This window comes from Leptosomus discolor, unplaced genomic scaffold (assembly GCF_034619465.1).
Source record: "Leptosomus discolor isolate bLepDis1 unplaced genomic scaffold, bLepDis1.hap2 HAP2_SCAFFOLD_93, whole genome shotgun sequence".
Classification (NCBI taxonomy): Eukaryota; Metazoa; Chordata; class Aves; order Leptosomiformes; family Leptosomidae; genus Leptosomus; species Leptosomus discolor.
Genome location: NW_028237874.1, coordinates 87,968 through 112,517, shown reverse-complemented (window position 1 = coordinate 112,517; position 24,550 = coordinate 87,968). Strand labels below are relative to the sequence as shown.

General features: G+C 39.2%; 2 protein-coding genes and 1 long non-coding RNA gene across 3 annotated transcripts in view; 1 reads left to right on the top strand and 2 right to left on the bottom strand.

Annotated features, from left to right (window-relative positions):
- Nucleotides 1–24,550, top strand: part of LOC147412549 (uncharacterized) — a 59,108-nt gene that overhangs the window by 33,597 nt on the left and 961 nt on the right. Inside the window, exons 2-4 of the long non-coding RNA XR_015184191.1 lie at nucleotides 10,417–10,484; nucleotides 17,470–17,585; nucleotides 18,398–18,546. This is a non-coding gene — a long non-coding RNA (uncharacterized LOC147412549). The remainder of the gene's footprint in view (nucleotides 1–10,416; nucleotides 10,485–17,469; nucleotides 17,586–18,397; nucleotides 18,547–24,550) is intronic.
- Nucleotides 195–13,445, bottom strand: LOC104342304 (protein-glutamine gamma-glutamyltransferase E). The gene is made up of 12 exons (XM_086481257.1): nucleotides 12,535–13,445; nucleotides 12,094–12,333; nucleotides 7,738–7,856; nucleotides 6,842–6,970; nucleotides 6,503–6,683; nucleotides 6,127–6,262; nucleotides 4,417–4,520; nucleotides 4,076–4,318; nucleotides 3,399–3,716; nucleotides 2,275–2,438; nucleotides 1,425–1,549; nucleotides 195–345 (listed from the first exon to the last, which is right to left on the bottom strand). Exons 1-12 carry the CDS (start codon nucleotides 12,833–12,835, stop codon nucleotides 195–197), a joined length of 2,211 nt encoding a protein of 736 aa, XP_086337383.1. The 5' UTR covers nucleotides 12,836–13,445.
- LOC104342300 (protein-glutamine gamma-glutamyltransferase E) overlaps nucleotides 18,781–24,550 on the bottom strand; it is a 14,961-nt gene continuing 9,191 nt past the window's right edge. The window contains exons 10-13 of the mRNA XM_009945875.2: nucleotides 23,007–23,312; nucleotides 21,205–21,362; nucleotides 20,860–20,993; nucleotides 18,781–18,930 (exon numbers count right to left, since the gene is read on the bottom strand). Of these exons, the coding sequence (XP_009944177.1) occupies nucleotides 18,783–18,930; nucleotides 20,860–20,993; nucleotides 21,205–21,362; nucleotides 23,007–23,312 (746 nt within the window). The 3' untranslated portion in view covers nucleotides 18,781–18,782. The remainder of the gene's footprint in view (nucleotides 18,931–20,859; nucleotides 20,994–21,204; nucleotides 21,363–23,006; nucleotides 23,313–24,550) is intronic.

Here is a 24,550-nt window from a genome sequence, read left to right as displayed (position 1 = left end):
ATAAGAGGACAAAAAAACCCCCCAAACAATTAGAGACTAAATAATTAAGCACTGTGAAAGCTGGAGATATGATGCTATTGCAATGTAGGAGGTCACCAGTTTTTGTGGAATGTTTCTTGCTGTCATCACTGTTCCTATACAGAGGAGAAGGTCTTGCCATGTTAATGCTGAAATAGGATATTGATTCCATCACATTATGCAGGTGCTACTGCAATAGTTACAAATGCCTTAACATGTGAAAATTTGTCACAAGAGAAATCTGCTTGCAGCTGTAAGGGCCCTGTCCTGCGAGGTGTAAATTCAAAATAAATTTTTGATCTCTCCCTCGGTGCCAGTCGTGCCAGACTGAAAAAAAAAAAAAAAAAAAAAAAAAAAAAATCAATTCAGGCTTGCATTGTCTTCCCTTGATTCCCAAGAAGCAGAACTGCATGGTAGCTCGGACACCAAAAGTTACTTGAGATCCAGCCTTGGTTTTAGATAATTACTTAGGTTTTAAGGCTTTGTGAAGACTAAGAACTGAGAAAAGATAGTACCATCTTCATTTACTCTTGAATAGACTGATGGAAATGAGAAGTGATACATCATGCCTTCATGTTAGGGCTGGGTAGAAGTTTGGACAGTTAACACAAACTCGGAATAGGAGAACTCTGTCAAAAGCCAGCACTCTGTCTGGTTCCCGCTTGGCTCATATGTGTTTTGGCAATAATACGATTTTTCTAATGGACAAAGTGCTTTGTTTTTTGTCTGCTTTTGGCCTAAATTGGCTTAGTCTTTCACTGGAATAACGTTTTCCATATTTTTATGGATTACTATGTCCAAATATTTCCAGAGCCACAGCAAGTCAGGCTGTTTTATAATAAAACAAGCTTTAGGAAATACAAACTACTCAACACTGAGTTAATCCATAAAGCAGCAGAGTCCAAAGGAAAAAAATAATAGAACATTTTACTCATGTTTTGAAAAGTCATGATTTAAAAAGGCATGGTTTTCTCCTGCTTTGAAGGTGAACAGAGCAATTTTCCTGTTTGGGCTGAAACAAGGGGAGCTATAGCACTGAGTTATTTGTTTGCTTTAGCTCAGACTTATTTTTGTAATATTAGGATACTGTATATAAAAATAGAAACACAAAGACAAGCTGTAGAAGAAATACCAGAGAGACAAAAGAATTTTACATGCCAGTTTGATTTCCCAGGAGAGAAGAATGTTAGCAGTTTTTAGTTGTTAAAGAAGTTCCTACATGGAAAAGAAAAAACCAAACATGATTGAGAAATCATAATATCTCAATATATAGTTGGTGGCATTTTTATTCTCGTAGATAGAAAATATGAAAAAGACTGATCAACCAGGCTTTTTTCTTATTGAGAAACTAGACATGTTATTGGTCATGTTGGAAGCGCTGAGTAAATGCTACAGCTTTCACTTACTGTATCTTGACCTGTTGATTCATCAAAGTCACTAGTAGTACACAGCGGTCCACAGGTTCCGGGAGGGGGTTGGCATATGAGATCTCTAGAGTAACAGCTTTGTTCACTACAACTCGCCGAGGAACCTAAATGACAAAGACACCTTTCTGATCATTCACTGCTTTACACTCTTCTGGAGTCAGATTTCAGTCAAACTGTAAGCAGAACATCTTTCGTATTTGAGGATGAATGAGATGTTGGTAGGAGCAGTGAAATTTAACTGACAGCTGGTATGCCTTTCCTAATACTTGAGGGTGGATTTGGATTAGCTACATAGTTCTGTCAAGCTGTATGCAATAGTTCATGCAAAATTTCAGTGAAATAGAGCCCTGGCCGTATAGACATCTCATTAAACCTGTCTGATCTTTGGATTGCACTTTTTTGGCACCTCATTGATTAGGATTAAAGTGTTAAAACAATATAAACTGGCCCAAACATAGATTAGAAATAAGGGTTTAAGTCTGTATTTTGGGAGCAGGCAAAGTTGTTTAAAGGCAACACAAGCGCTTGCCGATAACTAGACTACAGATGAAATGAAAAGTTCTGTTAATGTAAAACAGTGACACGTGACTGGGAAAGAAAGACTGTAACAGCTGTTCTGAAGAACAGGGGCCAGATTCAGGCAAAGATTCAGAATTGATCCCTTGCATGCTTACTTTCTCCATTTAAGCAGGCAGAATTTTAGAGCAACATCTGAAATTGCAGACTAAATTAATGCATTTATCCCCAAATTCTCATCTTAAGATCTGAGCTTTAGAAAGCCTCCCTAGTTCTTTCTATCTGTTTGGGACATCGGGGGAGAATTGTTTACCTTAATGATAATGTTTGTGTCCTCTAAAGTGATTGTCTTCTCCACCAGCAACTTGACCGCATTCATGTGCATGACTTCACACAAAGCAGTAACTTGAATCCTTTTGTCAGTAGTCAGATATTTTCCGTAGTAAGAATAAGGGATCTTTAACCGGATATGTTTCCCTGGAATTCAGACATATATTTAGGAACCATTACATTCCCAAAGAATGCTAAAGAAAAGAGAGTTATTGCAAGGGTTTTTAAAATTGTTGAACAGAAAAGAAGATAAGACAGCTGGTCTCTTTATATTTCTTCCTTGTGAGACTGGTTGTGTATTTCCCTCTTCTGGTGATCCTTTTCTGCTTTAACTCACTTGACCTTTACAGGTCTGAATGGAGGATTTTGGCCTGAAACTGAGGGGATCTGCTCATCTGCATTTCACTGGATTCTAGTCCCTTTCTATTTCTTATACTTAAAGGTATAACCATTTTTGTCTGTTCTCTCCTTATATCCTATTTGTTTTACCTCAGTCAAGAAGAAACTTTGGGTCAAGTTTCACAGAGATCCTTTTCAAGTCACCTAGTCATCTGCTTATTGTAGTCCTACAACTTTTCTATTGTGTATGGAAAAAATGTTTATCTTTGTAGCCCCTGGGGATGAAAAGGACCTCTGTAATAGTTTTAATAGCCTTGACTCTTCAGAAGAGACACAGAGAGTTTCGCTGTAACTTTTAACCTTCGTCTGAGTTAATTGCTATTAAAGTGTTGCCTGTTGGGTGCCAGAAAGCATACATCAGACTTTTTCTATTTGTTAAAGATGTAAGATGTGTTTCTATACATGTAATAATGGCCACAGACAGACAGACACACATCTATATAGTGTTGCTTCTGGAGCTATAATATAAATATGGCCTTCTATATAATAGTTCACAAGACCTTCAATTCCCAGTTGAATTACTGAAAGTTTTGAGAGGAAAAAAAAAAAAATTGTAAAATGTAGTCATAAACAGTGCTGTTAAGAGATGGAACAAGTAGATGCACTACAAGGCTGATACAGAGATGATACTGATGTTTCTTCCTTCCGGTTCCCTTGATGTGGTTAAGAAGAGGGCTATATCGGCTCCCTACGGACATTAAAAGTTACCTTGTTTAGATCCAAGATCCACAGAAGTGGTTGCCTTCAGGATCTCTGCTACTGCTCTCCTCGTGTACAGGACAGTTGACGCACTCATGTCCACCTTGACGTTCTTGTGGTCAAAAGATAGGTTATTGAGGATTAAGATTAGGGTAATGTCTTTGCCAAACACTGGAGGTTCAGCCAGCTTGAATTTCCCAGAGATTCCAGGGTTTCTAATTGTCTCTGAAGATCTTTCATCTGCAGATTCTGTGTGCCCTTCTGTGATGTTTGATCCAAATATCTTGGCCAAGGCCTTTTTATAAACTCGTCTTTCCTCAGAAGAACCTGGTTGAATGAGAGAGCAGAGTAAAATTCATACTTTTGTTGCCATTGCACTTGGGTAGTAAAACATATTTTATAGTCCTCTTTTGTGTGTATATTACATTTTGTACTTCTGTTTAAGGGACTAAAGTATATTTTGTATTGTGTCTTAATAAGGAAACTACTAGATACACAAAACCAGAAATATATTACCCATTGTATTAAGAAAGTAGTCCGAGAATGCTGGCAGAACTGTTTTTTTCTTTTAAGGAAGGGGAGAGATGCTCAAATAAAACAGGTTACCCGTACTAGCTTCCTAGCACCAAGAATTCAGTAGGAGATAATTGTGATAACAAGGAGATAATTTGTGCTAATTCCTTTACCTTCTGGATATTTGTAATTATAGGTGACATCCACACGGGAATTGCTGCCCACAGCTTTGGTACTGATAAATCTGCCAATTATTTCAGTATCACAATAAACTCTTTTCTTAGTTCCATCATTGTATACTATCCATCTGTTGCAATCAGCATTCACCTCCGTATACACAAATAAGGTGTCGTAATCCAAGTCTACATCACCTTCTTTGATGGCTATGACAGATGCAGGGCCACACTGAAATAATCCTAAAACACAAAAGAAAAAAAAAAAAAAGTCAAATTTTATTAGTCATTCTCAGTTTGGAGAAGGAACGTTAAGTCGTGCTAAGAAGTTATGCTGTTACCTTTGCTTTGCTCTTGTGGAGTCGCATCTAGAACCTGCCATCCATTGTATGATGTTCCCAGGTCTGGGCGAATGAACCAGCTTTCGTTCCAGACGTGATAATCCCTGGAGATAAAGAACAATGTCTAGAAAGCATAGTAATACAGTCACACAAACTTTCAATTTGAAAGGAGTAGGGAATTTTGGTTTTGAAGATTCTCTAAGATGTCACACAAGCTGTCTAGTTATAGGAACTCACTACCTCCTTCAAAGGATAGATTTACTGCGTGCTTTTGAGATGTAGACCTGAGGGTGAGGACGGAGAGAATATAGATGTCAGCAGCTTGCTCTGGGAGCAACATGAACTATAGGTGAAAGCTTTAAGCCTTGGATATAGGCAACACTTGGTGATTGGGTTCAGTAACCTTCAAATATGGGAAATGCTTCATTTAGATAGAAACTTAAAATAGCTATACTGGGTCAGATGAAATGCGCATGAAGTCCAATAGTCTATCTATAGTAGTGTACAGCAAGAGATGTTTAGAAAAGAGGTAAGAACAGCACATGAATAATATGACCCTTCCCATCATAGGCTCTATGATTTCTCACAGTCAGAGAATTAGGGGCTTTCTGAATTAGTTGTTACATTGAGACCACTGGGTTAATGGTCATTAGTCGTGTTTTTCTCTATGAATCTCTTTTGTCCTGTTTAAAAACTCTTTACAGCTGTTTTCAACAGCATCCAGTGATAATGAGTTCCACAAACTCTGAAAGGGGAGGATAGCACAAAAGATTGGTAAAATGTAGGTCACAGGAGGACCCAGACAAGAAGATTTGTTGGCTGAATTTTGTTCAGAGGCTAATACTTTTAAGGAAGTTAAGAGGTGAAAGACTTCCCCCATCCTTCAACCACGAACACGTGCTGAAAGGAAGCAGCCTAAGTAAAGATGATACTTTTGGCGAAGCCTAGTGTGCACAGAGACGTTGAGCTATATGATATATCCTTGGGCCTAGTTAGTTCACTTTCTGAAAAGTGAAGTGGCTGCAGAGTAAAGATTTTAAAATTGGAGGGGCAAAAAGTATAAAATGGTATTATTTCAAGAATATCATGTTTCTTTGGCTGCTCAAATTTTGGGGCTTAATTGACGATCATAGATCCCTTGCAGTTTACAGCACTGGCCTACAGTGTCCACTAACCAAGTCTGGAGAGTGTTGGGATTATTCTCTTTTTCAGCTCCCACAAAGGGAAGGTCTAGCTAAAGGAGTGCTAGAAAACTTCTTTGGGAGGCCCCCATCTGCCTGAGGAGGATGACAGGCCAAGCTGAGAAACACAGGCTTTGGATGGGTGCTGAGAGAAAGTTATGTCAGCAGTAAACCCGTTAAGACCATGGAAGGTACTCAGCTGCATTATCAGGAACAGACTGGTTAGGTGGCAATAATTAAAAGAGCCTTGAACTGGTACATTGTCAATGATAACATACTTCTTAAAGAACGTTGCAGCTTGTTTTTGGTCAGGGACCTCAAAAAAATTGGGCTGGTTGTTGTTTGAAGTGACTGTTATCTCAAGACCATGAAGTATGTTTTCTTTCCAAATGGATGTCTAGTGTCTTAATTTAGATATTTGTATTAAATTTTGTCCACTTAGTTGCTTTTGTATTGCTAGTGTTCATGTTTAAGTCTCATAAATCCTCTCTCTAATAATTATTGGTGAGATGCAAAAAATGACATTTACCATGTGGAATCCTTGCCAATATTAAGACTCTTTCCGGAGCTGTCATAGTACTTATCAATACTCAGGTTTCTGTCCACATCATGGGCAGAGTTAAAATTTGAAACCAAGCGAGTTGGGATCCCCAAGCTCCTCAGAACTGAAAGATATTAAAACCAACAAATAAACAACACACAAAGAAAAACCACATACAGCTTTAGTTCAATGATTACAAATTCCTGAGAAACAAAGTTAAGTGTCTAAATATTTCATGATTCTTCAGCATTTGAAGCCTTCAGAGCACCGTTCCTCTTGTAGAATTAATTGCTTTGTAGTTTTGACAAAACCAGAAGTTACAAATGCCTCCATTTCACCACAGTCCTCTATTCTTAATGCTTACCTGTACACATCACGCCTGCAAAAACCCAGCACTGACCGTACTGAACAGGCTTGTAGTTGTCCTGACGCCATTTCTGGAGGATTACCACACTGCCATCCCATCTGGATGGATTCTCATGTGAATGGAAGCTTCCTTGCCACTTTCCCAGGAGAACTCCATTATCATTATCATTTCCATTGATCTAAAAATAGGCCAATGGACAGAACACACAAAATCAATAGTGTGTAATGCACCACATGTAATTATATTGCGTAAGGTGCAGGTGGCCGAGTCTCAGTGGTATAACTAATGCTTTCTGCTCAAGCACGTGCAATTCAGATTATGTTATCCATTTCATACCATAGAACTGATTACTCTGCCCACATATTTAGGATCTCCTCTTCGGGAGACATCAATGGCTGGGTCCTGGCGATAGTACAGGCTCAGATCAAGCATGGTGAGACAGATGTTTAGAAGGTGATCCTGAAACTGTGATCAGATAAGATATTTTTTTTTAAGAAAATAGATAGTTTCACAAAGAGAGGAGATTCTGCTGCATTTCTTCATTTCTAAAATATTCCAGCCCAAAGGTGGTAGGGACAGTGAGGCACAAAGACAGTAGTGTGCAATATTGGCTAAATACAGGGCTAACTAAATAAAGCAAAATATCTGGCAGGATGCCATCAGAAGAGATGACTGCAGTAAAACAAAAGCTGTCAAGCTTATTCTGACTGCAGTTATTTGGTTCTCTTGAGCTGTATCCCTGGAAACATTCAAGGTCAGGTCTGATGGGGCTTTGAGCGACCTGATCTAATTGAAGATATCTGTGCTCATTGCAGGGAGGTCAGACTAAATGATCTTTAAAGGTCCCTTCCAACCCAAACCATTCTATAATTCTATGTCAATGTTAGTTCTGGACCACTGTAACTGCGTTACAAAAATAGTGGGTGTGTTGGAGCCACACAAGTATATTGCCACTTGTACAGTGGACGCTTTGGTCGCAGATGAGGTCCACACTTGTACCATGAGCTTCAAGCACATAGAGAAGTGGTCCTAGCTGCAGTGCTGCACTAAGCCATCTCTCACACCAAAGTCCTATTAGGTATACAGCGAGCAAACCACAAGAAAGGATAGCCAGGTTTGTTCAGTTTTCATATAAGTAAGCATACAGCATACCTATCAGAGAGGGAAATAATGATGAGACAAAATGCTAATGGAGACAGAATAATTGCCCAAACAAATTCCTTATGGCTTACCTGTCCATAGTACCATCCTCTTGCTTCAATGTATTTTGCATTGCCCACAAAGATTATTCCGTTTTCATTTAGAACATATTCTTGTCTCTCGTTTTCATTAGCCATGTAGACATCATCACCTGAAAACCAAGTTGGACATGCTTTTACACTCAAAGCTAAGGATACTAGCAACCTTTCAAAAACGTTTGTATCTTGATTTAGCGAGGGGAAAACTACTGTTTGGAAAACACGTTGTTATAGTTCCCTGAACATGTACAGTTAATGCCTGCTATTCTATGTGGCCTGAACTGGGGGGAGAAATCCATGTTATGTTACTTTGTAACTTTTAAACCAAATTTTAGTATAGCCTTTGTCTTTTGTCTAAATGTCCCCTATCTGTATGTTGTATTTTTGTGAGGAAGATGGAGAAAAGTCCAGGCTAGCTCATTGGATTTTTCTGTCTTCTCAGAGTAGTTAGAAGTAGAACAGACATTTAAAAAGAATCATAGAGATGACACTTTTTCCTCTGTTTTCCAGCCATGTTCATCTTGTTTTAGGATTCTTAAATGAAGATCTCTGCTTGCCTGATCCAAAGTGCTATCAGGAGTGTTATTAGGATAGCCTGCTCAACTATTCATTTTTATTTCATTGCTTTCCCTAGTCTATGGCACAGTATGTAGCTGCTATGAAAACATTGGCTTCCTACAGATGTTTAGGTTGGTTTGATCCCTCTTTAGGTAGCAATATCTACTTAGCTCTGTGTTTAATTTAATGTTTAAAATTATTTTCTGAATGCTTCAGGATTTCAGGAAACATAAAAATCAGCTTTTCTATTTTATTAACTTCTTTACCTTCCTATAGGAACTTCCCATCCTTCCCTTCCTGCAAATAAGAAGATTGTGCAATTTATTTTAAAAAACATATCACATGATATAAGTCTATTTTTGTGATGGCTGTCCACACTTTACGCTTTTTTTTTTTTTTTTTCTGTATCATCATCATTGTTGATTCCCAAGCTTTTGGGCCAGCATAGGCCTGGAGAACTGTGTGCAGTTCCAGGTGTGAACCAGTTAGAAAGAGTGAGAGGAGCACTGAAAATGCTCAGCAATCCTGAAAGTATTACTTATGAAGAAAATGCGTAAGGTAGAAAAAGTGGCTGTGAGGAATGGGGCAAGCATGGTAATTAATTCCAGAAATTCTTGTGAAGAGGATGGGGCGGGGCAGGGGGAGGAAATCTGTTCTTGATGTCTCTCATATGTAGGATGAGAAGTTATGTGCTGAAACCAAAGCAAAAGAGATTTGGTTAGTTAACAGAAAAAAATTCTAATGGAAAGGCTAGTGTTTTAGTGGAGTTTATTGGACGTATTAGAGCTTCCCTAATGGCTGATGATTAAGAATGAATTCAAGATCTGTCAGAAATGACTTATGTGCTAAACTGAACTTGCCTGAGCATGGTGTGGGACTAGGTAAATTCCCAAGATCCTTCTAGCCCTATGAGTTTGATTCTGAGCAATCTAAATGTCCTTCTATAATCACTTGAAGAACATCTTTCTTCTAAGGTTTATACTCTCTCAATTACAGTGTTCTAGAGCCAGTTCTTGGAATAGGTGTACTTCGATATACTTTAACTTTTTTTATAACAACACTATTCCTACCAATAACTCAGAGCAAAGTTAACATTAGTTTAAAAGGAGGAAAATAACCCCACAACACTCTTAAGTATAACTAAATAGTAACAACCCCTTCTTATGTTACTTTCAGCACAGAAGGAGCAAAAAAATGCAATCAGCCATGGTAGTCCTCTTTTTTGACAGTTATAGAAACACAGACCACCGTAGACCTAATCCTCTATTAAATTAATTCCTTTTAATACAAAAATGCGAAGTTGTTACATATTCTGTCCTCTCATTCTGAAGTTAAAGTTTGTGCTGCCATAGTGACAAATAAGCAGGATGTAGATTTCTATTGATAGTTTTTGATCGATATCTAATCATGCTTTCTAACATAGATAAGCTTCTAGTAGTTTCTTTGTATAAGCTTTGCCACAGAAACAAGTGCCAAGTATCAGGTGTCTAGGTAAAGTTACATTCTACAAAATTCTCAAACGTACATATCCTTTTATCCCCTAGAGCTTTAGAATTGATGTGTTCACTTGTGAGCTATAGATAAGCAGTGTATGATCATTCAGTTAATTCATGATTAGCCCTCTTTATTCTAGTAGTTAACTGTACGTTCCTTCAGTAGCATTAGGAATAACACGGTTGTTACCAGAGGCTGGCTTGCAAGTATCTTCAAATTCTCTTTAAGTGTCCTTAAGAGACTTAATTAATGTTAAAATGCCACTTTTGTTTTATCCACAGCTTAGTGAATTATTAAGCTTATTGGTTTGCTACTATTATGGTAAGATCAGTATTTTCTGTGTCCAAATTCTGTATTTCTTTCAGATATATGACCTGTGAAACTAATAACTTTCAGCTTGCTAAACTAGAAATTTTCTCTTGTCCAAAAGGCTTTTCATGTGTGCGGTCATCCTGGTAACCCTTCACTTGAACATGTTCTAATTCATGATTCCTGTTCAGGAAAGACTAAGTGCAAGAAAATTCTAAATGAGATCTTGTCACCTTGTACCATGGCGTTAATACTTAAATCTGAGTAACTGTTTTCTCTTACACAGTTTAAGATTGCATTTGCATTTTCCAGGGCCATTTCACTTCGGTTCTCATTCTTTGATTAACAAGAACTTTCACAGTCTTCATGATTTCCAGCTGGTAAGTCTGCCATTGAAAGTATTGCTGTTTCTCCCTAAACATATGGCCTTTTATTTTGTATTATTATATCTTATCCCTTCTCAACTACTTCAGTTTCTAAGGTCAGCCAGTTATTTCTATGTGGTATCCTAGCCCATCTGTGTACGGACAGAGCTGCTTAATGTCAGCGTGTCAAAGTTAGTAATGAAGCATTTGATCAGACTGCTTTTAGTTTCATCTCTACTCCTGACTGTTTCCTTGTAAGTAGTTCTTTATTGATATTGCAGCTTATGAATTAATTCCTGTCTTTTCCAGCCTAATGAATAACCTCCCATGGGGAACCGTATCTACAGACCAGATCTGCCATTTATCCTTTGCTGTGAAAATAAATTTTCTATTTCCCTTCTGCTATGACACTTACTACAGTGATAACATACCCTCAAACTGAATCTGTTCCCATTTGTCAGGATTAGGGAGCTATTCCACTCTGTAGAAGCTTATTCAGCAGCATCCTCCTTTAAGGATACTCCCTTTTGTTTGGCAGTGGTCATTGCATCGTCTGATAAATCTGGAGGGCTCTTCTGCAATATCATTAATTTTAAACTGGAATGGCGCAGCTTAATTTTTCTCAGTTTTCGTCTGAGAACAATTTGTCTGGTCTCATGAGTACCACTGCTACTGTGGTGTTCCAGTTCAGGAGCTGTCAAATATTTCAGTCCCTGTAGTGTGGTTTCCATCAATTAGAAGTTACACCACAAGTGATCTTCCAGGGGGGTTGGAGAAGGTTTTTCCCTCAGGACTGTCTATGCAGAGACAGTCCGAGTTTCCCAAACATCCTTCTACACTTATTTCTGTCTTCCAAGACATGCTGGGCTAATTAGCGGCTTTTTTCATCTTGGCTCTTGACAGATTTTTTAGTGGCCCTTGACTAACATATGGTCACAGAAGAAAATAGCGGATGATTGTGGTTACTTTTCTTTTATAAGCTGTTTAGTCACTTGTCTGGCTAAGAGCTCTCTTAAGAGTAGTATATTTTAAGGCTAATCTAGGTTTCTAGACCGTTGCATATTTGCAAAAATCCGAGTTTAGGAATTTGCATTTCTTCTGCAACATACTGAGGCTGCAGAAATAAAAAAAATGGAGCAGCTAGAGATGTTCCTTTTCAACCTATGATGAAAGACATGGGAAATGCCAATCTTCTTCACACTAGCCCTCTATCAGTTTCTATAGAGTTAGTTGAGCTATTGTTTTTGCAGTTTAAATCTGCAAGAGCAGTTTTGCTTTGATTTAGGTGGAAGTCGAGGATGTTACTGTATGCTTGCTTCAAGTTCTGAGAAGTACATGCACTTATGAAAGTCTTCTAGCATTCATCTACAGAAAGAGTGATCTGCTCAGTCCTGAAGAAAGCATCTATGATATCACCCCATATAGCACATTTCATTAGGATAAAAGGTGTGGAGGGAGGTGCGGCAGCAGCTTTTTAATGTAGTAAAACAAGATCTCTGAACAGATAGCTGAGATTGCTGCTGCTGGTGACCCAAAGAGAGACACCTTGAGGGAGCAAGCTCACTGTGCAGGTATGAAAGCAAATAGGTTGGTTATGTTCAAGAGCAAAGGCATCGATACCTACCTGGGCACCAAGGGTTGAAGAGTAACACAAACTGCCCCAGGAATCTGGAGAAGATCTTGGTCTCTGAGGTTACCTGGAGGATGAGATTGTACCGTCCAATGACAGCGTTGGCTGGGCTGGCTATTGTAAAGTTTGTGTAGCCGGCCTCGCTGGGTCCTTGGACAGCACTCCAGCCACTTGCCCCCACCTCAGAGAGGTTAAATACAGCCCTTGTATGATGAGATTCGGAGGGGGATGGTCCTGCCAGAAAGAAGGGGTAATTGGTTTCCATTCCGGAGTGTGGTTTCAATACTAAACTCACACTTGAAATTAACACATTATCAGGGGGAAGCGTTAAAAATATGTGAAGAAAAATTGCGACTCTAAATAGAATAAGGGGAGAACTACAAGGGATAAAGATTACATTCTATGAGAACATGTATTAAGCTGAGGGAGTGTTACCTATTTCAGTGACAAATGCTAGGCTCTCCCCACTCTGCTTTGGTCTGTTGAAGTACAGGGTGATAGTGAAGGCTTGTCCTCGCCTCACAGTCAGCTCAGTGTTGGCATATCTGTCAGTATGGTGTGTGCTTGCATTTACTGATGGCTGCCAGCTGATGTGTGTTGGTGTCAGATCTGTAAGACAGAAGAAAAGACATGAAGGAGCAGCTAGCATGTCATTTCCTGGTAAGTGGCACGATGAGGTTGCTAAGACCTGTTGTCTCTTACTGGAGAAATGACAACTAAAAGGCAGATGCTCCATTAAATTGATTGAGCCGAGTGGTCAATAATAGAAATTTTGTTTGCATTTTATTATAGGGCTTTCATATACCAATGACTTACATACTTCCTATACAGTGCTGGATGCTGTTTTATCACTGGACTTGGAAAAAAATTTGCAAGGGCAGATCAGCATCACTTCACTGTCAGCACCAAATAAAGTGGCCTGTAGCCCGTCTACATTTTCAACATATATATTTTTAGGATCCCAGAAATGGCTATTAGGACGTCTTACTTTTCCTGCTTACATCCTGATGCCATTTGGCCTAGAGCAGGGAAAGATGCATAGTGAAGTGAGAGATCATCTGTCTTGTATGAATGAACACGAGGTGTTTGAGGACATGATTTGGGAGCTTTTGACAAAGAAATTGATCTGACTGAATTTAGCTCTGTCTAAAGTGACAACTGTACCCCTGGGATTCCTGTTCTAGTGGGCACTGCCTTCACGTCCTAGAGGAATTCCAATGACTTACAGTGTGTTTTGAGTTCTCCGATTCCAAGTGTCCTTCTACATGCATACTGTTATTATGGTCTGTGGTTTAAAACCCATAAAGTGGCTCTTGCCACTTAAATGCTAAACTACCTTTTTGGCAAGCAAGTATGTATATAATCTTCCTTGCAAGATTGTTTTCCCTTCTATGGTTTGTTTTATTGCCATGCTCAAACTTGGGCAGTTACACTGTCTTCAGGAGCTCTGAGAGGCACCATCCTCTATGTTTGCAACTGCCCTATGAGACTCCACAGAGTACCCCTGGAGCACTGTTTTGCAAGTCTTGGCAAATGCTCAGGGCAAGTACCTTGGTGAAGATTCTTCCAAATTCTTCTTTTATTAATGCTAGTATCATAAATGCATTGAGGTTGGGGCGGGAGGGAAGAGGGGACAGGATGGGGCAGACATGACAACAACCATTTTGAAGGGGATTCAAAAGAAAAACAAAACAAAACCAAGACAAAACAGAGTGGGATGAAAGGATAGACTAAGGCCTATGGCACCATGCACTATTATGGTAGGGATCTTCAAACAAGCTTCTAAGTCTATCTCATACCGTATAGCATAGCAATGAAATAGTCAGATCTGAAAGAATATAGCTGCATATTAAACTAGAATTTACATGTGATCATTAAAGAAGGAGTAAAAGTAAAATCTAACTAGTGTAAAAAAGGAGCCATAATTAAATTCAAGGAAGAAGGATTTACTTCTCTGTGGTCTTAGACTACAAAGAACTAATGTGAGTAAACATTGATGGGCTGAAAAAGAGAATCTTTAGTATGACTGTCTGGGACAACAGTGAACTGCAGTAGGCTGCTCTTTCCCTGCAAAGCAACATTTTAAAAACAGATTTGAAAATGTTTCATCATTAAAGAGGAGAGAACTGTGCTTTGGAATTGCCCAGTTCGTTTTAAACTTTAAAAAGCAGAGATACTGTCGTTACTCTTTTCCTTTGGTAGGGTTTTAATGTGTCTTTGAATTCCCGCCTATAGGTTCCATGCTCACAGCTCCATTAGGATGGATTATACTACTTTTGCTAATACAAAGCCTAACATGTCACTGAAATAGCACTTAAAAAATGGAGGGTTCAGATGGATTTCTGCATAGTGCTTTTTGAAGTAATGGGAATTTCTTTCTTTTTTTTTTCCCCCAAAAACATCATCTGCTTAGCTCAAAAATTATTCTCAAACAGGACTTAACAACAACAATGAAACTTTGAAAGTGAAGTGCAAGAACAAATTACAATATAAAATTCCCTTCAGATAAGATATCTGAGCAGATACCTATAGGGCATGTATCTTATGGAAGCGGTCCTGAATAAAGTACCTGCTGAAGGGGAACAAATGACACTCAGAACTCACCTGCCATTCCCTCAGCTTATGAGAATTGCATACAACTTCTGCTTTGTTCTTCAAAGATGTCCAAGTCACATTAATCGTAAAAAGAAAAAACCCAGCAATCTTTTCGTGCTGTCAGCTGAAATTTGAGAGAAGGGAGAAGTACTTAGCAGTTGTTATTAATACCTGTAGACTTGTCAAATGAATTAACTAGTTTGTATAATATATGTATGTCTAATGCCAATATTCCTACTCAACGTGGGTGTAATTATGGGAGGACATACCAAATTATTTACTCAGAGGAAATGCGTTCTCTTGAATCCCAAGACAAGAGGAACTTCCTACAAAGGATAATAGGTGTGCCATGAATAAGTTATCCTTAAGGATGAGGAAACAGGGAGTGTGGTGGAATGTAAGAGCCATATGAAGGAAAAAGGAGCATTTCCCGATTACTTAACTTCCAGATTGGTTAATGTTACTTCTGGTTTTGTTCAACAGCTGTGAGTTGGTTTTAGAGGGGTTCTTTGGGTCTCCAATGATCTCCAGCACCCCCTGACTGATGTGAAATGATAAACTTCCAGCAGAAATGTCTGTTTACCTGTTAAGTTAGACAGCTGCATACTACTATTTCAGCAAAAGTTTTCTTTCAAAAAGAACCCTCAAACTATTAACCATGAGTAGTTTTTATCAGTGCAAACTCTAAGACTGTCTATCTTCACAACTATGAATATATTTCTTTTTGGTTTTGTACCCTTGCTTAAAAGTGTACATGTAATAAAGTGACATATAGCAGTATTGATCTGTTTTAAGATTCTGCAGCTCCACTGGTCGTGTTTTAGTTCTCAATAAAGAATTAAAAATAAGTTAATCTGAATTTTAAGTTACAAATAAAGAAAACTGAAAAAGAAGCAGAAATTAAGCTCCAACAGCTGTTACTAAGGTTGATTTTACCAAAAAATTGGCTTCTTGCACCTTTTCCAGAAACTTTGTTTTGATACCATGAAGACTAAAAGAGTACTTACTTATATGACAGTCATGCTAGCCCTATCCTGAAAGAAAAACACTAAAACTTTTCACACTTAGCAGCAGTATATCTGGTATGGGATATCTCAACTTACATTATCATTCAGAGGTCCTTCCTCCTCTTGGAAGTTTCTGGGATGTTCAGGCTGTCAAAACTTGTTCCAGGAATTGCCTCAAATGTATTTGATTGCTGTTCAGAGCTACTTTAGTTGGTCTTTTTCTCTTTTCCTTAATTCATATTCCTTGGAAACCATAAGAGCCACAATCCTCTGATGTTACCTGATCTTCACACACAGCCCTAGTGACAAACCGCATCAACCAGTTCTTAAGTTCAGGTGTTCTGTACTTACAGTGATTGCTTCAGATGTTACACATTGCTCCCACTGGAGTATGGCTATTTCCTTTCGTCTTCCTTGCTACTCATGTAAGTAATTAAACCTCAGAACACTTTTTCTGTCCCATCTGCAACCACCTCCTTTACCTCTGTATGACACACCCACAGCGGTGTTCACCAAGCCACCAGAACCTCTCTCTCAGACTGGCCTAGACCCCAATCTGACACCTACCAGTCCACACCTTCACCACAGCAAAGCGTCAGTAGCTGCTTTTGTAATCCCTTTGGAATGCAGTGGTCATGGCTCCTAAGTGAGTAATGACTTAACATTGTTGCAGGTGTTTTTCCTAACTCAATTCCACCCACTCGTCATCCAAAATGGTTCAAACTATTTTATTCCTCCTTTTCCCTTGTTTCAGAGCGTTGAAATTGCAGTGCAGTATTCTAACTTTCAGAGAAAAACATACTCTTTTATTTCATTCATCTCCCTAATAATTTTGTCTGTTGTTCAGGTATTGAACTATCATATCCTCAGGGTAACCTTATTGCATCTTACAATTGTATTGTTTCTACCCTTTACTAGAAAGAGGAGATAAATACAACTTCCACAAAAACCGTTGCAGAATCCGTTGTGTGAGTCTGTATCCGAGTAGGCACACATTTAATTAGATAAGTTAACTTCATGTGCATGTGAAGTGTTGCAGGGGAAGGGTGTTGCCTTCCTTTTAGTTCCTCTGGAGGTCCAAATTACAAGCTTCTCTCATTTCTGCTAGTGCAATTCACTTGACTTTGGCATAGTCTGGTTATTTTCACGCATACAAGTAAAAAGAAGTCACTAAGTGTATATCCACATTCTAAATCCAAGGCTACACTTGAGCTTCAACTTCTACTGTTTGGTCTGCATGATAAGAGCTCTTGGCTCTGGCAAACCTTGAGGAACATCAGGAGAAGAGAGGGTACTACTGTGGGCTACTTGTCCAGCCTTTCTGTAACTCACCTCATTGTATGTCCAGTATGGTCCTGTACTGATATCATGTGATTGGCAGTGGAAAAGTGGCTGACTGCAAGTGGCCTCCTAAAGCAGTTTTGCAGGCTGCAAGGACAAAAGGAGTTTATAGCCACCCTGAGCTTGAGCTGTTTGTGTAATAGTGAGGAGTCCCAAAGTGTCAAGGGTTGGGGCTGGGCTGGTGACTAACGAATGACAGATGATCTCTTCTTAGCTGCTCTCCCCTCCCAGAAGAGGGGGAGAGAGAGAATAGTGGAGAGAGACTTACAGGTTGGAAAAGAAAACTAAAACAGCTGTAATGAAACAATAGCAATAAAAGAGAAGATAATAATATTAATAAGAAAATAATAAACTACATGCAAATACATACAAAACCAATATCAATCCCAGCCCCTCTGATGACAATTGGTCACCACTGATGCTGCAGGGACTGGACTCAGCAGCAGATGGGAACTAGATTCAGGAACTGGATTCAGGAATGCATGGATTGGGATCGCAGACAGAAGAACGGACAAAGTCCTCCTTGGACGCTGGGCATTGCAGGTGAGGGCTTAACCCTTGTGATCTCTTAGCTTTATACTATGACGTATATGGAATGGAATGCTTAGTTGGTCAGTTTTGGGTCACCTGTCCTGTCTGGTTCTCCTCACAAGTGTGACCTTTTTACTTACGGCACTTCAACGTGGGGCTCAAGATTTAGCAGGTGCTGTGTGGTGGAAGTCAGGGCACAGAGCTGGCTCCAGGCACTTGTTAAGATTTTACTGGCTTCCTGACCCAGCAGTCCAAAGTGCAATAGAGCAGTAGCTTGACTTTCCTTTCACTTCGTCTACGCAGATCATTTTCAGTCAGAGATTGACTTTACTGTTCTACAGTTATTGGCCATAAACCAAGTCACTCACTGGGCTACACCTAGTTTACTTGTTCCTGGAACCCAGCTTTTGGTCCGTACCTATCCTCCCGTAAAGGGTTTAAGTAAGCTTTACTAAACTTGAACTCTGAAAGATGACTTCCTCACACACAATCTATAGTGAAGAATTCCTAACTCTTCTCAAGTTAAAATACCCCTAGATTTAAGATTACCCTTCCTTTGATTCCCAAAGAAGACTCTCAGCAAGTTCAAAGTATCAGCATGCAAAAATACCATGTATGTTGAGCTGGGCAGTTACCTCAACGTGTCAATGGCTCTCAAATTGTGACACCATCCAAATTCCTTTTGAACATTTCCTATGCCTCATTTGGTCACTGTGGTTTACCAAAAGGGGAAAATTTCAGTACAGACTTTGCAGCAAAAAAAAGACAAAGCTAAATGACATAAATTGTGCAACTCATCCTGGCTACTTTCTTTTGTATCACAGTTGCGGTAAGGAGAAAAACTGCTTTGAAAGTCCACTGTATAAGGCTTTGAATGAGTTTATGAATGTTTGTGCAGAGACATTTGGAGCCAGAAAGAGTGATTTCCAAAGAAAACCAGACAAAAGACAAAAAACCAGTCTCTGAATAGAAGGTAAGATTCTCTTTTTAATAACATGGACACTCAACTACAGTAAAGGAAGAATGAACTATTCCTCAGTTTATTTAAAATTATAATGTAAAATTTTAATGGTGTGATGGTGGTAACCCCTTATCATAGGAAGTGAGGATTTTGTTTTGCTAATTTTCTCATTGTTTTCTTATACAAGATTTCTTACGACATTTTGTTCCATTTATACACACACAGACCATTCATTGTATATCTTAATGTTAGTCAATCACATTTACCATCTTAAAGGTCTTGATATCTGCAAATTTATCACAGGAGAAATTAACAAGTAGATGTTTGGGACCCGTCTCGGAAGGGATGAGTTTAAACTTTGTACTGGATTTCTCACTGGCTTTCAGTGGTGGTATGCTAAAAATAGGAAATAAAGGGGAAAATATAAGCTGAAAACAGGCTTGTGCATTATGCTTGAGTTTCTTCACTAACATCTGCCATCTTAAGTAAGAATTCCTGTCAGTTCAGTATAGGATGTCCGTGAAAAGACCATACAACCTTGATTACCTGATATGTATTTAAATACTCAAACCCGTGCATTAAGGTCTCTCACAGCTACCCTCCCAGATAAGCACACGAAGGGGGCACATACTAGTATCATCTGGAACAAAACTTCATGCAGAACAGAGGGCATAAAACACATCACAGACTTATTAAAAAAGAATAATCTGAGACCATGAAGATTGTTAATACAAACTCCTGAATTAGAATAGATTATAGCACCAAGAAAACCTCAATGTTTACACAGCCGGAAATTCTGAATGGAAGTTGTAGTTTTTTAAACCAGTGTATTTTGTAATTCTTGGAAACTCATGTTTTCCCAAGCAGCCTTACCCTGTCGTGTTGTCTTGTCGTGTTTGAGGGTAAAGTTGTAAGTGATGGACAACATGAGGTTGCTAAATTCCCTCGGGAGAGCTTATAAATTATGGTATAGACCATTCCTAGTTGCTCAAGCACAAATGGCAATTTGCTGTGTATGTTTGTGTGTATTCAGTTAAAGAGCACATGCCCATATCCTAGGTATTTTTTAGAAATAACTGATTTTGCTAGCGTATGTCAAAATTTGTGCGCAATTCTATATGTGTACCAAGTGGGGGACAGTCTGAAAATTTAACCTTTCTGTTTCAGTCGTGAATTACTGAAGGAAAAAGAGCAAGGCAAGATACAAAGTCATCAAAGCATAAAAACGGGAGCCTGAAATCTGTAGTAAAAGGAACCTGTTTTATTGCAGTCTTCTCATTTACCTTCTCAACACTATCTAATAGTTTTTTGACTACCATCTGATAGATTCTTGACTCTTGACTTCGTTTCTTAATCTCCTAACATAATTATTTTGTAGAGTTCTGAAAGCAGAGCTTGAAAATCAATGAGCCTGTAGTTCTTCTTTCGGAAAAACTTCTTTTGTTTAATGAAAAATCCCAACCCAAAAATTTGAAAATTTGCAATATTCACCATTTTTCCTATTCTCTTCCTGCCTTCCTCATGGATTTCAGCTCTGTTCAAGTTCTAGGCCTTAGGAAAGTAAATTCAATAATCTAAGGAGTAGCTCCTGGTCATGGTTTAGTGTGTTCTTTAAAAGCTATCCTCCCTTAGTCGGGATTTATTGTGTCTGGAATAGCTATGCATGGAGCATACTTGGGGTTGTACTTTTCAGAGGCAGCACCCTTTGATATCACAGCCTGCGTCTAAACATCTAATCTGTGTTCATTTTTGCTCCCAAAGCTGGGACACCGGTGCGTCTGTTTTTTACATGTATGTCTATCTGTTTGATGTAAATGCAAGTTGTTTAGAAGGCTGAACACCCAGACTGACACCTGCAGTCTATTTAATAAAGTGAAAAAAAATCCTGGTTAATATATGCTACAATTTGGATATAGTGTGGCCAGAAACAGTCATGTATCCTATTGTTGGCCCTGTGATCAGAACAAGAAGGTTCATCCCGTCCAGCCTATAGCAGCATAGACAGCCTCAGCAAAATTTACTGTGTGGGTAAGCATCTATTTTTTGCTGGAACTGTGAGGTCCTGCTAGATAGGCAGGAAAACAAGTTCTGTCCAATTCTGACAGCAATTATTTGACCTCTCAAACTATGGGGCCAAAGCCTAGCTTAGATGAAGAGCTGGTTGAGAGCTGTGTGCTTCATTATGAGTTGTCACATTGACTGGCCTTCCAAATTACAGCAAGAAGAAAAATCTGTCTCATCTCACTGTTTGGTTCCAAGTCATCCATACCTACATTCTTGCTCATGTATCTTTAATAGCCGGAAGGAGGCATTTTTCGTACTTACTCTATCTCAAGGATTCCTCTGAGCAGGTCATTGCCCTCTACCTGCAGCACACAGTCCATCATTTCCATATCAGTAGGATTGGTAAATATCACTTCCACTTCCACTTCTTTATTCACTTTTGCTTCACCAAGTACCTGTGCAAAGAAAATGCTTGAAAGGCCAGGTTCTCAGTATTCTTTTATATCTGACCCTTCTCAGTCGTCAGAAGAGGAGATATTATGAGATGCTATGATGGACCGTGTCGGAATGTGAGCAGAAGGTCTCTTTCAGGGAAGAAAGTGCTCATAAGAGCTCATTTTCCCCTTTCTCTGCCACTGCAGTTAGAGAAAAGGGACAGCAATTTACCTGTATGTCGATGGCAGGATTGTCCAGGATGATGTCTCTTTGCACTAGCACTTGAATCCCACCTTCTACATGACATAAAGCTGTTACCTGGATTGTGTTGTCTGTAGTTAACTGCTGTTGATACTCCGTATACTGTATCTTAATGGGAAATTGTTTCTCTGGAAGGAAAAAAAAATAAAAATTATATACGCTTTTATAAGCCCACAGAGTTTCATACCTAATATTAGTATTTTCCTTTTATGCTGTGTGTAGGAAGGTCTTCAGCCATCACTGCCGAACTCAATTCAGGCAAATCTTATCACTTTGCTGTACAGAGCGATTTATTGAATGTTATCTATCCCTTCTCCATTCCCTACTACCATATTGCCTGGCTTATTTTCCTTCCAATTGCTTTGAAAGATAAGACAGCTGGAGTTTAAGGAATTTTCCAGTGCCACTCCATTTGTTATGGGAGATGCTCTGATAGGCCTAGTCAGTCCTGTTTGCTCATGATATACCGAGACAAGCCGAATGACATCTCTACATTTCTTTTATCTTTCCTAGCCTTATCTGCTTCTTATTATCATGTGTTTTTGCAGTAGTTTCCATGAAGGAGTACTGGATGGGAAAGGATGTCCTCTGTCTCTGAATCCAGGTGATTCCACATTTCTGGCCATTCGTACAATAAACATCAAGTTCAGAAGAACTGTAGATGTAGAACTGCACGCAAACACTGTGTGGCAGAAAGTACTTTCTGGTAGTATACAGCAGATGAAAAACAATAAAAGACGATAGTCACCAATGCAAAGTCCCACAAAAGTAAGCGAGAAAATGGAGGCAATATGAATACCGTAGATTCCTCCAACAGCAACAGATTTGTAAACTACAAATCCTAGCAAACAGAGCATACCTACAGAAGAGGGCAAAAAGCTCTTTAAATGCTCCCTGCCATCAGATCTGGGGAAAAACCTCCCTGCTGGCTGTAAATTCAGCCACTGGTTTAACACGGCCTGTGTGAGCACAGGACACCGCAGGGTGCCTGCGTGACTGTAATGCCATCAGGCATATTAACTGACTTCACCGAGAGTCCAATTCCTAATGCTTTAGAGGAAGCTGATAGATCCCAACTCCAGAAGTCAAATTACATTATTGGGATAATTACGTACTGAAGAAAGAAACTACATATCCCAAGCTCCTAACAGTAACTTAATTTCATCTTTCCAACAATACTCATATTTAGGCAGAGAACTTCTTCCATAAGGTTATCAAACCCCATCTGAAAAAAAAAATTAAAAATCTGAGGTCCTTTCCTCCTCAACAATTCTTCAATACAAACTCCACTTTCTGTGGAGCTTAGCAGGCTATTTCAGCTATTTCTGTTCCTCACACTTTAATTCCATTCTAATGTGCTAATGGATCAGGTTTATTGTTTCTGTTGTTAGCCATGTCCTGTTACCTTTCAGCAGAGACCCTCTGTAATTGACCAGATCGCATTTAGTTGGGAGTCGATTTCTGTGCTTTTATGTTGTCCTTATCTGCTTTAATGCAAATTTTATTAACCGAAAATTCACATTTACTCACCATCTTCTTTTCACTCCTGAGATAAATTTTCTAAAACGTGAATAGTACTTAAGGAAATGATGATGTGAAACATGCCTTTTTAATATGTTTGTAAGTGCAATGTATTTTTTTCAGCCTTTTCTGCATAGAAATTTAAGATTGCAGTTTGTTCGAGCTTTTTCCCCCAAGTCGATCAGCTTCTAATGTCCATTTACTGATAAAACAATTATACAATTATGATTAAAGGTTATTTGAAAAATTACCTTCCTTAGGAGACAGTGTGACAGATATGGAGTCCTTCCAGATCTCATTAACTGGTCTTCTAGTGTACACAGTGCTCCAAGCAGTCATATTTACATTAACAGTCTTTGCATCAGACTGTAAGTTTGCAAGAACTAGAATTAGATTGAGATCTTTGCCAACTTCTAGAGGGCCAGCCACCTTGAAGTTCCCTGAGATGTCAGGCTTTTGATCAATCTCCTGTGGTGTCGGTGCTGTAGGGTCAAATTTATCCTCAAGTCCCAGCTTCTTACGGGCTTTTTTAAAAATATCTCTTTCTTTTTTAGAGCCTGTCAGAGAGAACCATGAAAATTATCCTGAACAGTTAACACGCATCTCTTATTTTACATGACTTAGAGACAAGCCAGCAGAACGTAGTGTCTGTACTTGCAGATGAACAGAGCCTCTATTTTCTATAGACACACCTAATTTTCTGGATCTGCAGTCAGTAATGCCCCTCTAATAACACTAAATCTGAAGTCCAAAATTTCTCACTCTTCCCATTTTTGTCCTTTTTTATGGTTGTAATATTTAGAAATGTAGATTCTTATTTGCTAATACAGAAAAGGCCCCTAAAAGAAGAGAAAGCTGAGGGCACCGTGAGGTGGGTTGATTCTGGCTAGCAGCCAAACATCCAGCCAGCCTTTCACTCGTTCCCCATTCCCGCAGGATGGGCAGAAGACAGAAGGAAGGTAAGAAGCCTTGTGGATAGAGATAAATTTAACAGGGAAAGCAAAAACTGTGCATGAGCAAAGAAAAAAGAGGAATACATTCACTACTCCACATTGGCAGGCAGGTGTCCAGCCTCTTCCCAGAAAGCAGAGCCCCCCACACATAACGGTTGCTTGGGAACACAAATGCCCTAACCCTGCCCACCCCCACACTCTCCGTTTCCTCTGCCTTTTGCTGAGCTTTTATTGTTGAGCACTAACTCATATGGCGGGGAATATCCCTTTGGTCAGTTTCTCACCCACCCCCAGCCTGCTCACTGCGGCAGGGAGGGAAGGAGAAAGCCTTGACACTCTGACGGTAGGGCTGGGCAATAGCCAAAACATTGGTGTGTTAGCAAGCTTTTAGTAGGGCAGCTATGAAGAAAGTTACCTCCATCCTAGCCAGAGCCAGTACACAATGGAAGCTAGTTATTTGTGCTCTGCTGTGTCACGCTTTTCACCCTTCTGATATTTCCAATAGCAGTGTTCATTCATTGCGCTTGCCAATTCACTTCATGATTGTAAATTTTTTTCTGCACTATCAAACCCAGAGGTCTGACAAGTTTACATGCTGTTTGACCCTTTGAAAGAGTTGCTTTTCTTGGGTCTGAGTGCTGATTTAGCTTAGGTTTCTCTGATAGGCCTTTCATCCTGCTGTCAAATAACTGGGCTGTAGACTACTTCTCACAAAGCAGAGGCAGTCAGTACACATTAGCAACAGGCAGGCAGAACAGTGAATGTTTTATTCAGAGATATTTGGACTTGCCTTATTTAGGTCCCACAAATCTGCTTGATATCAGAAAGGGCAAGGCAGTATT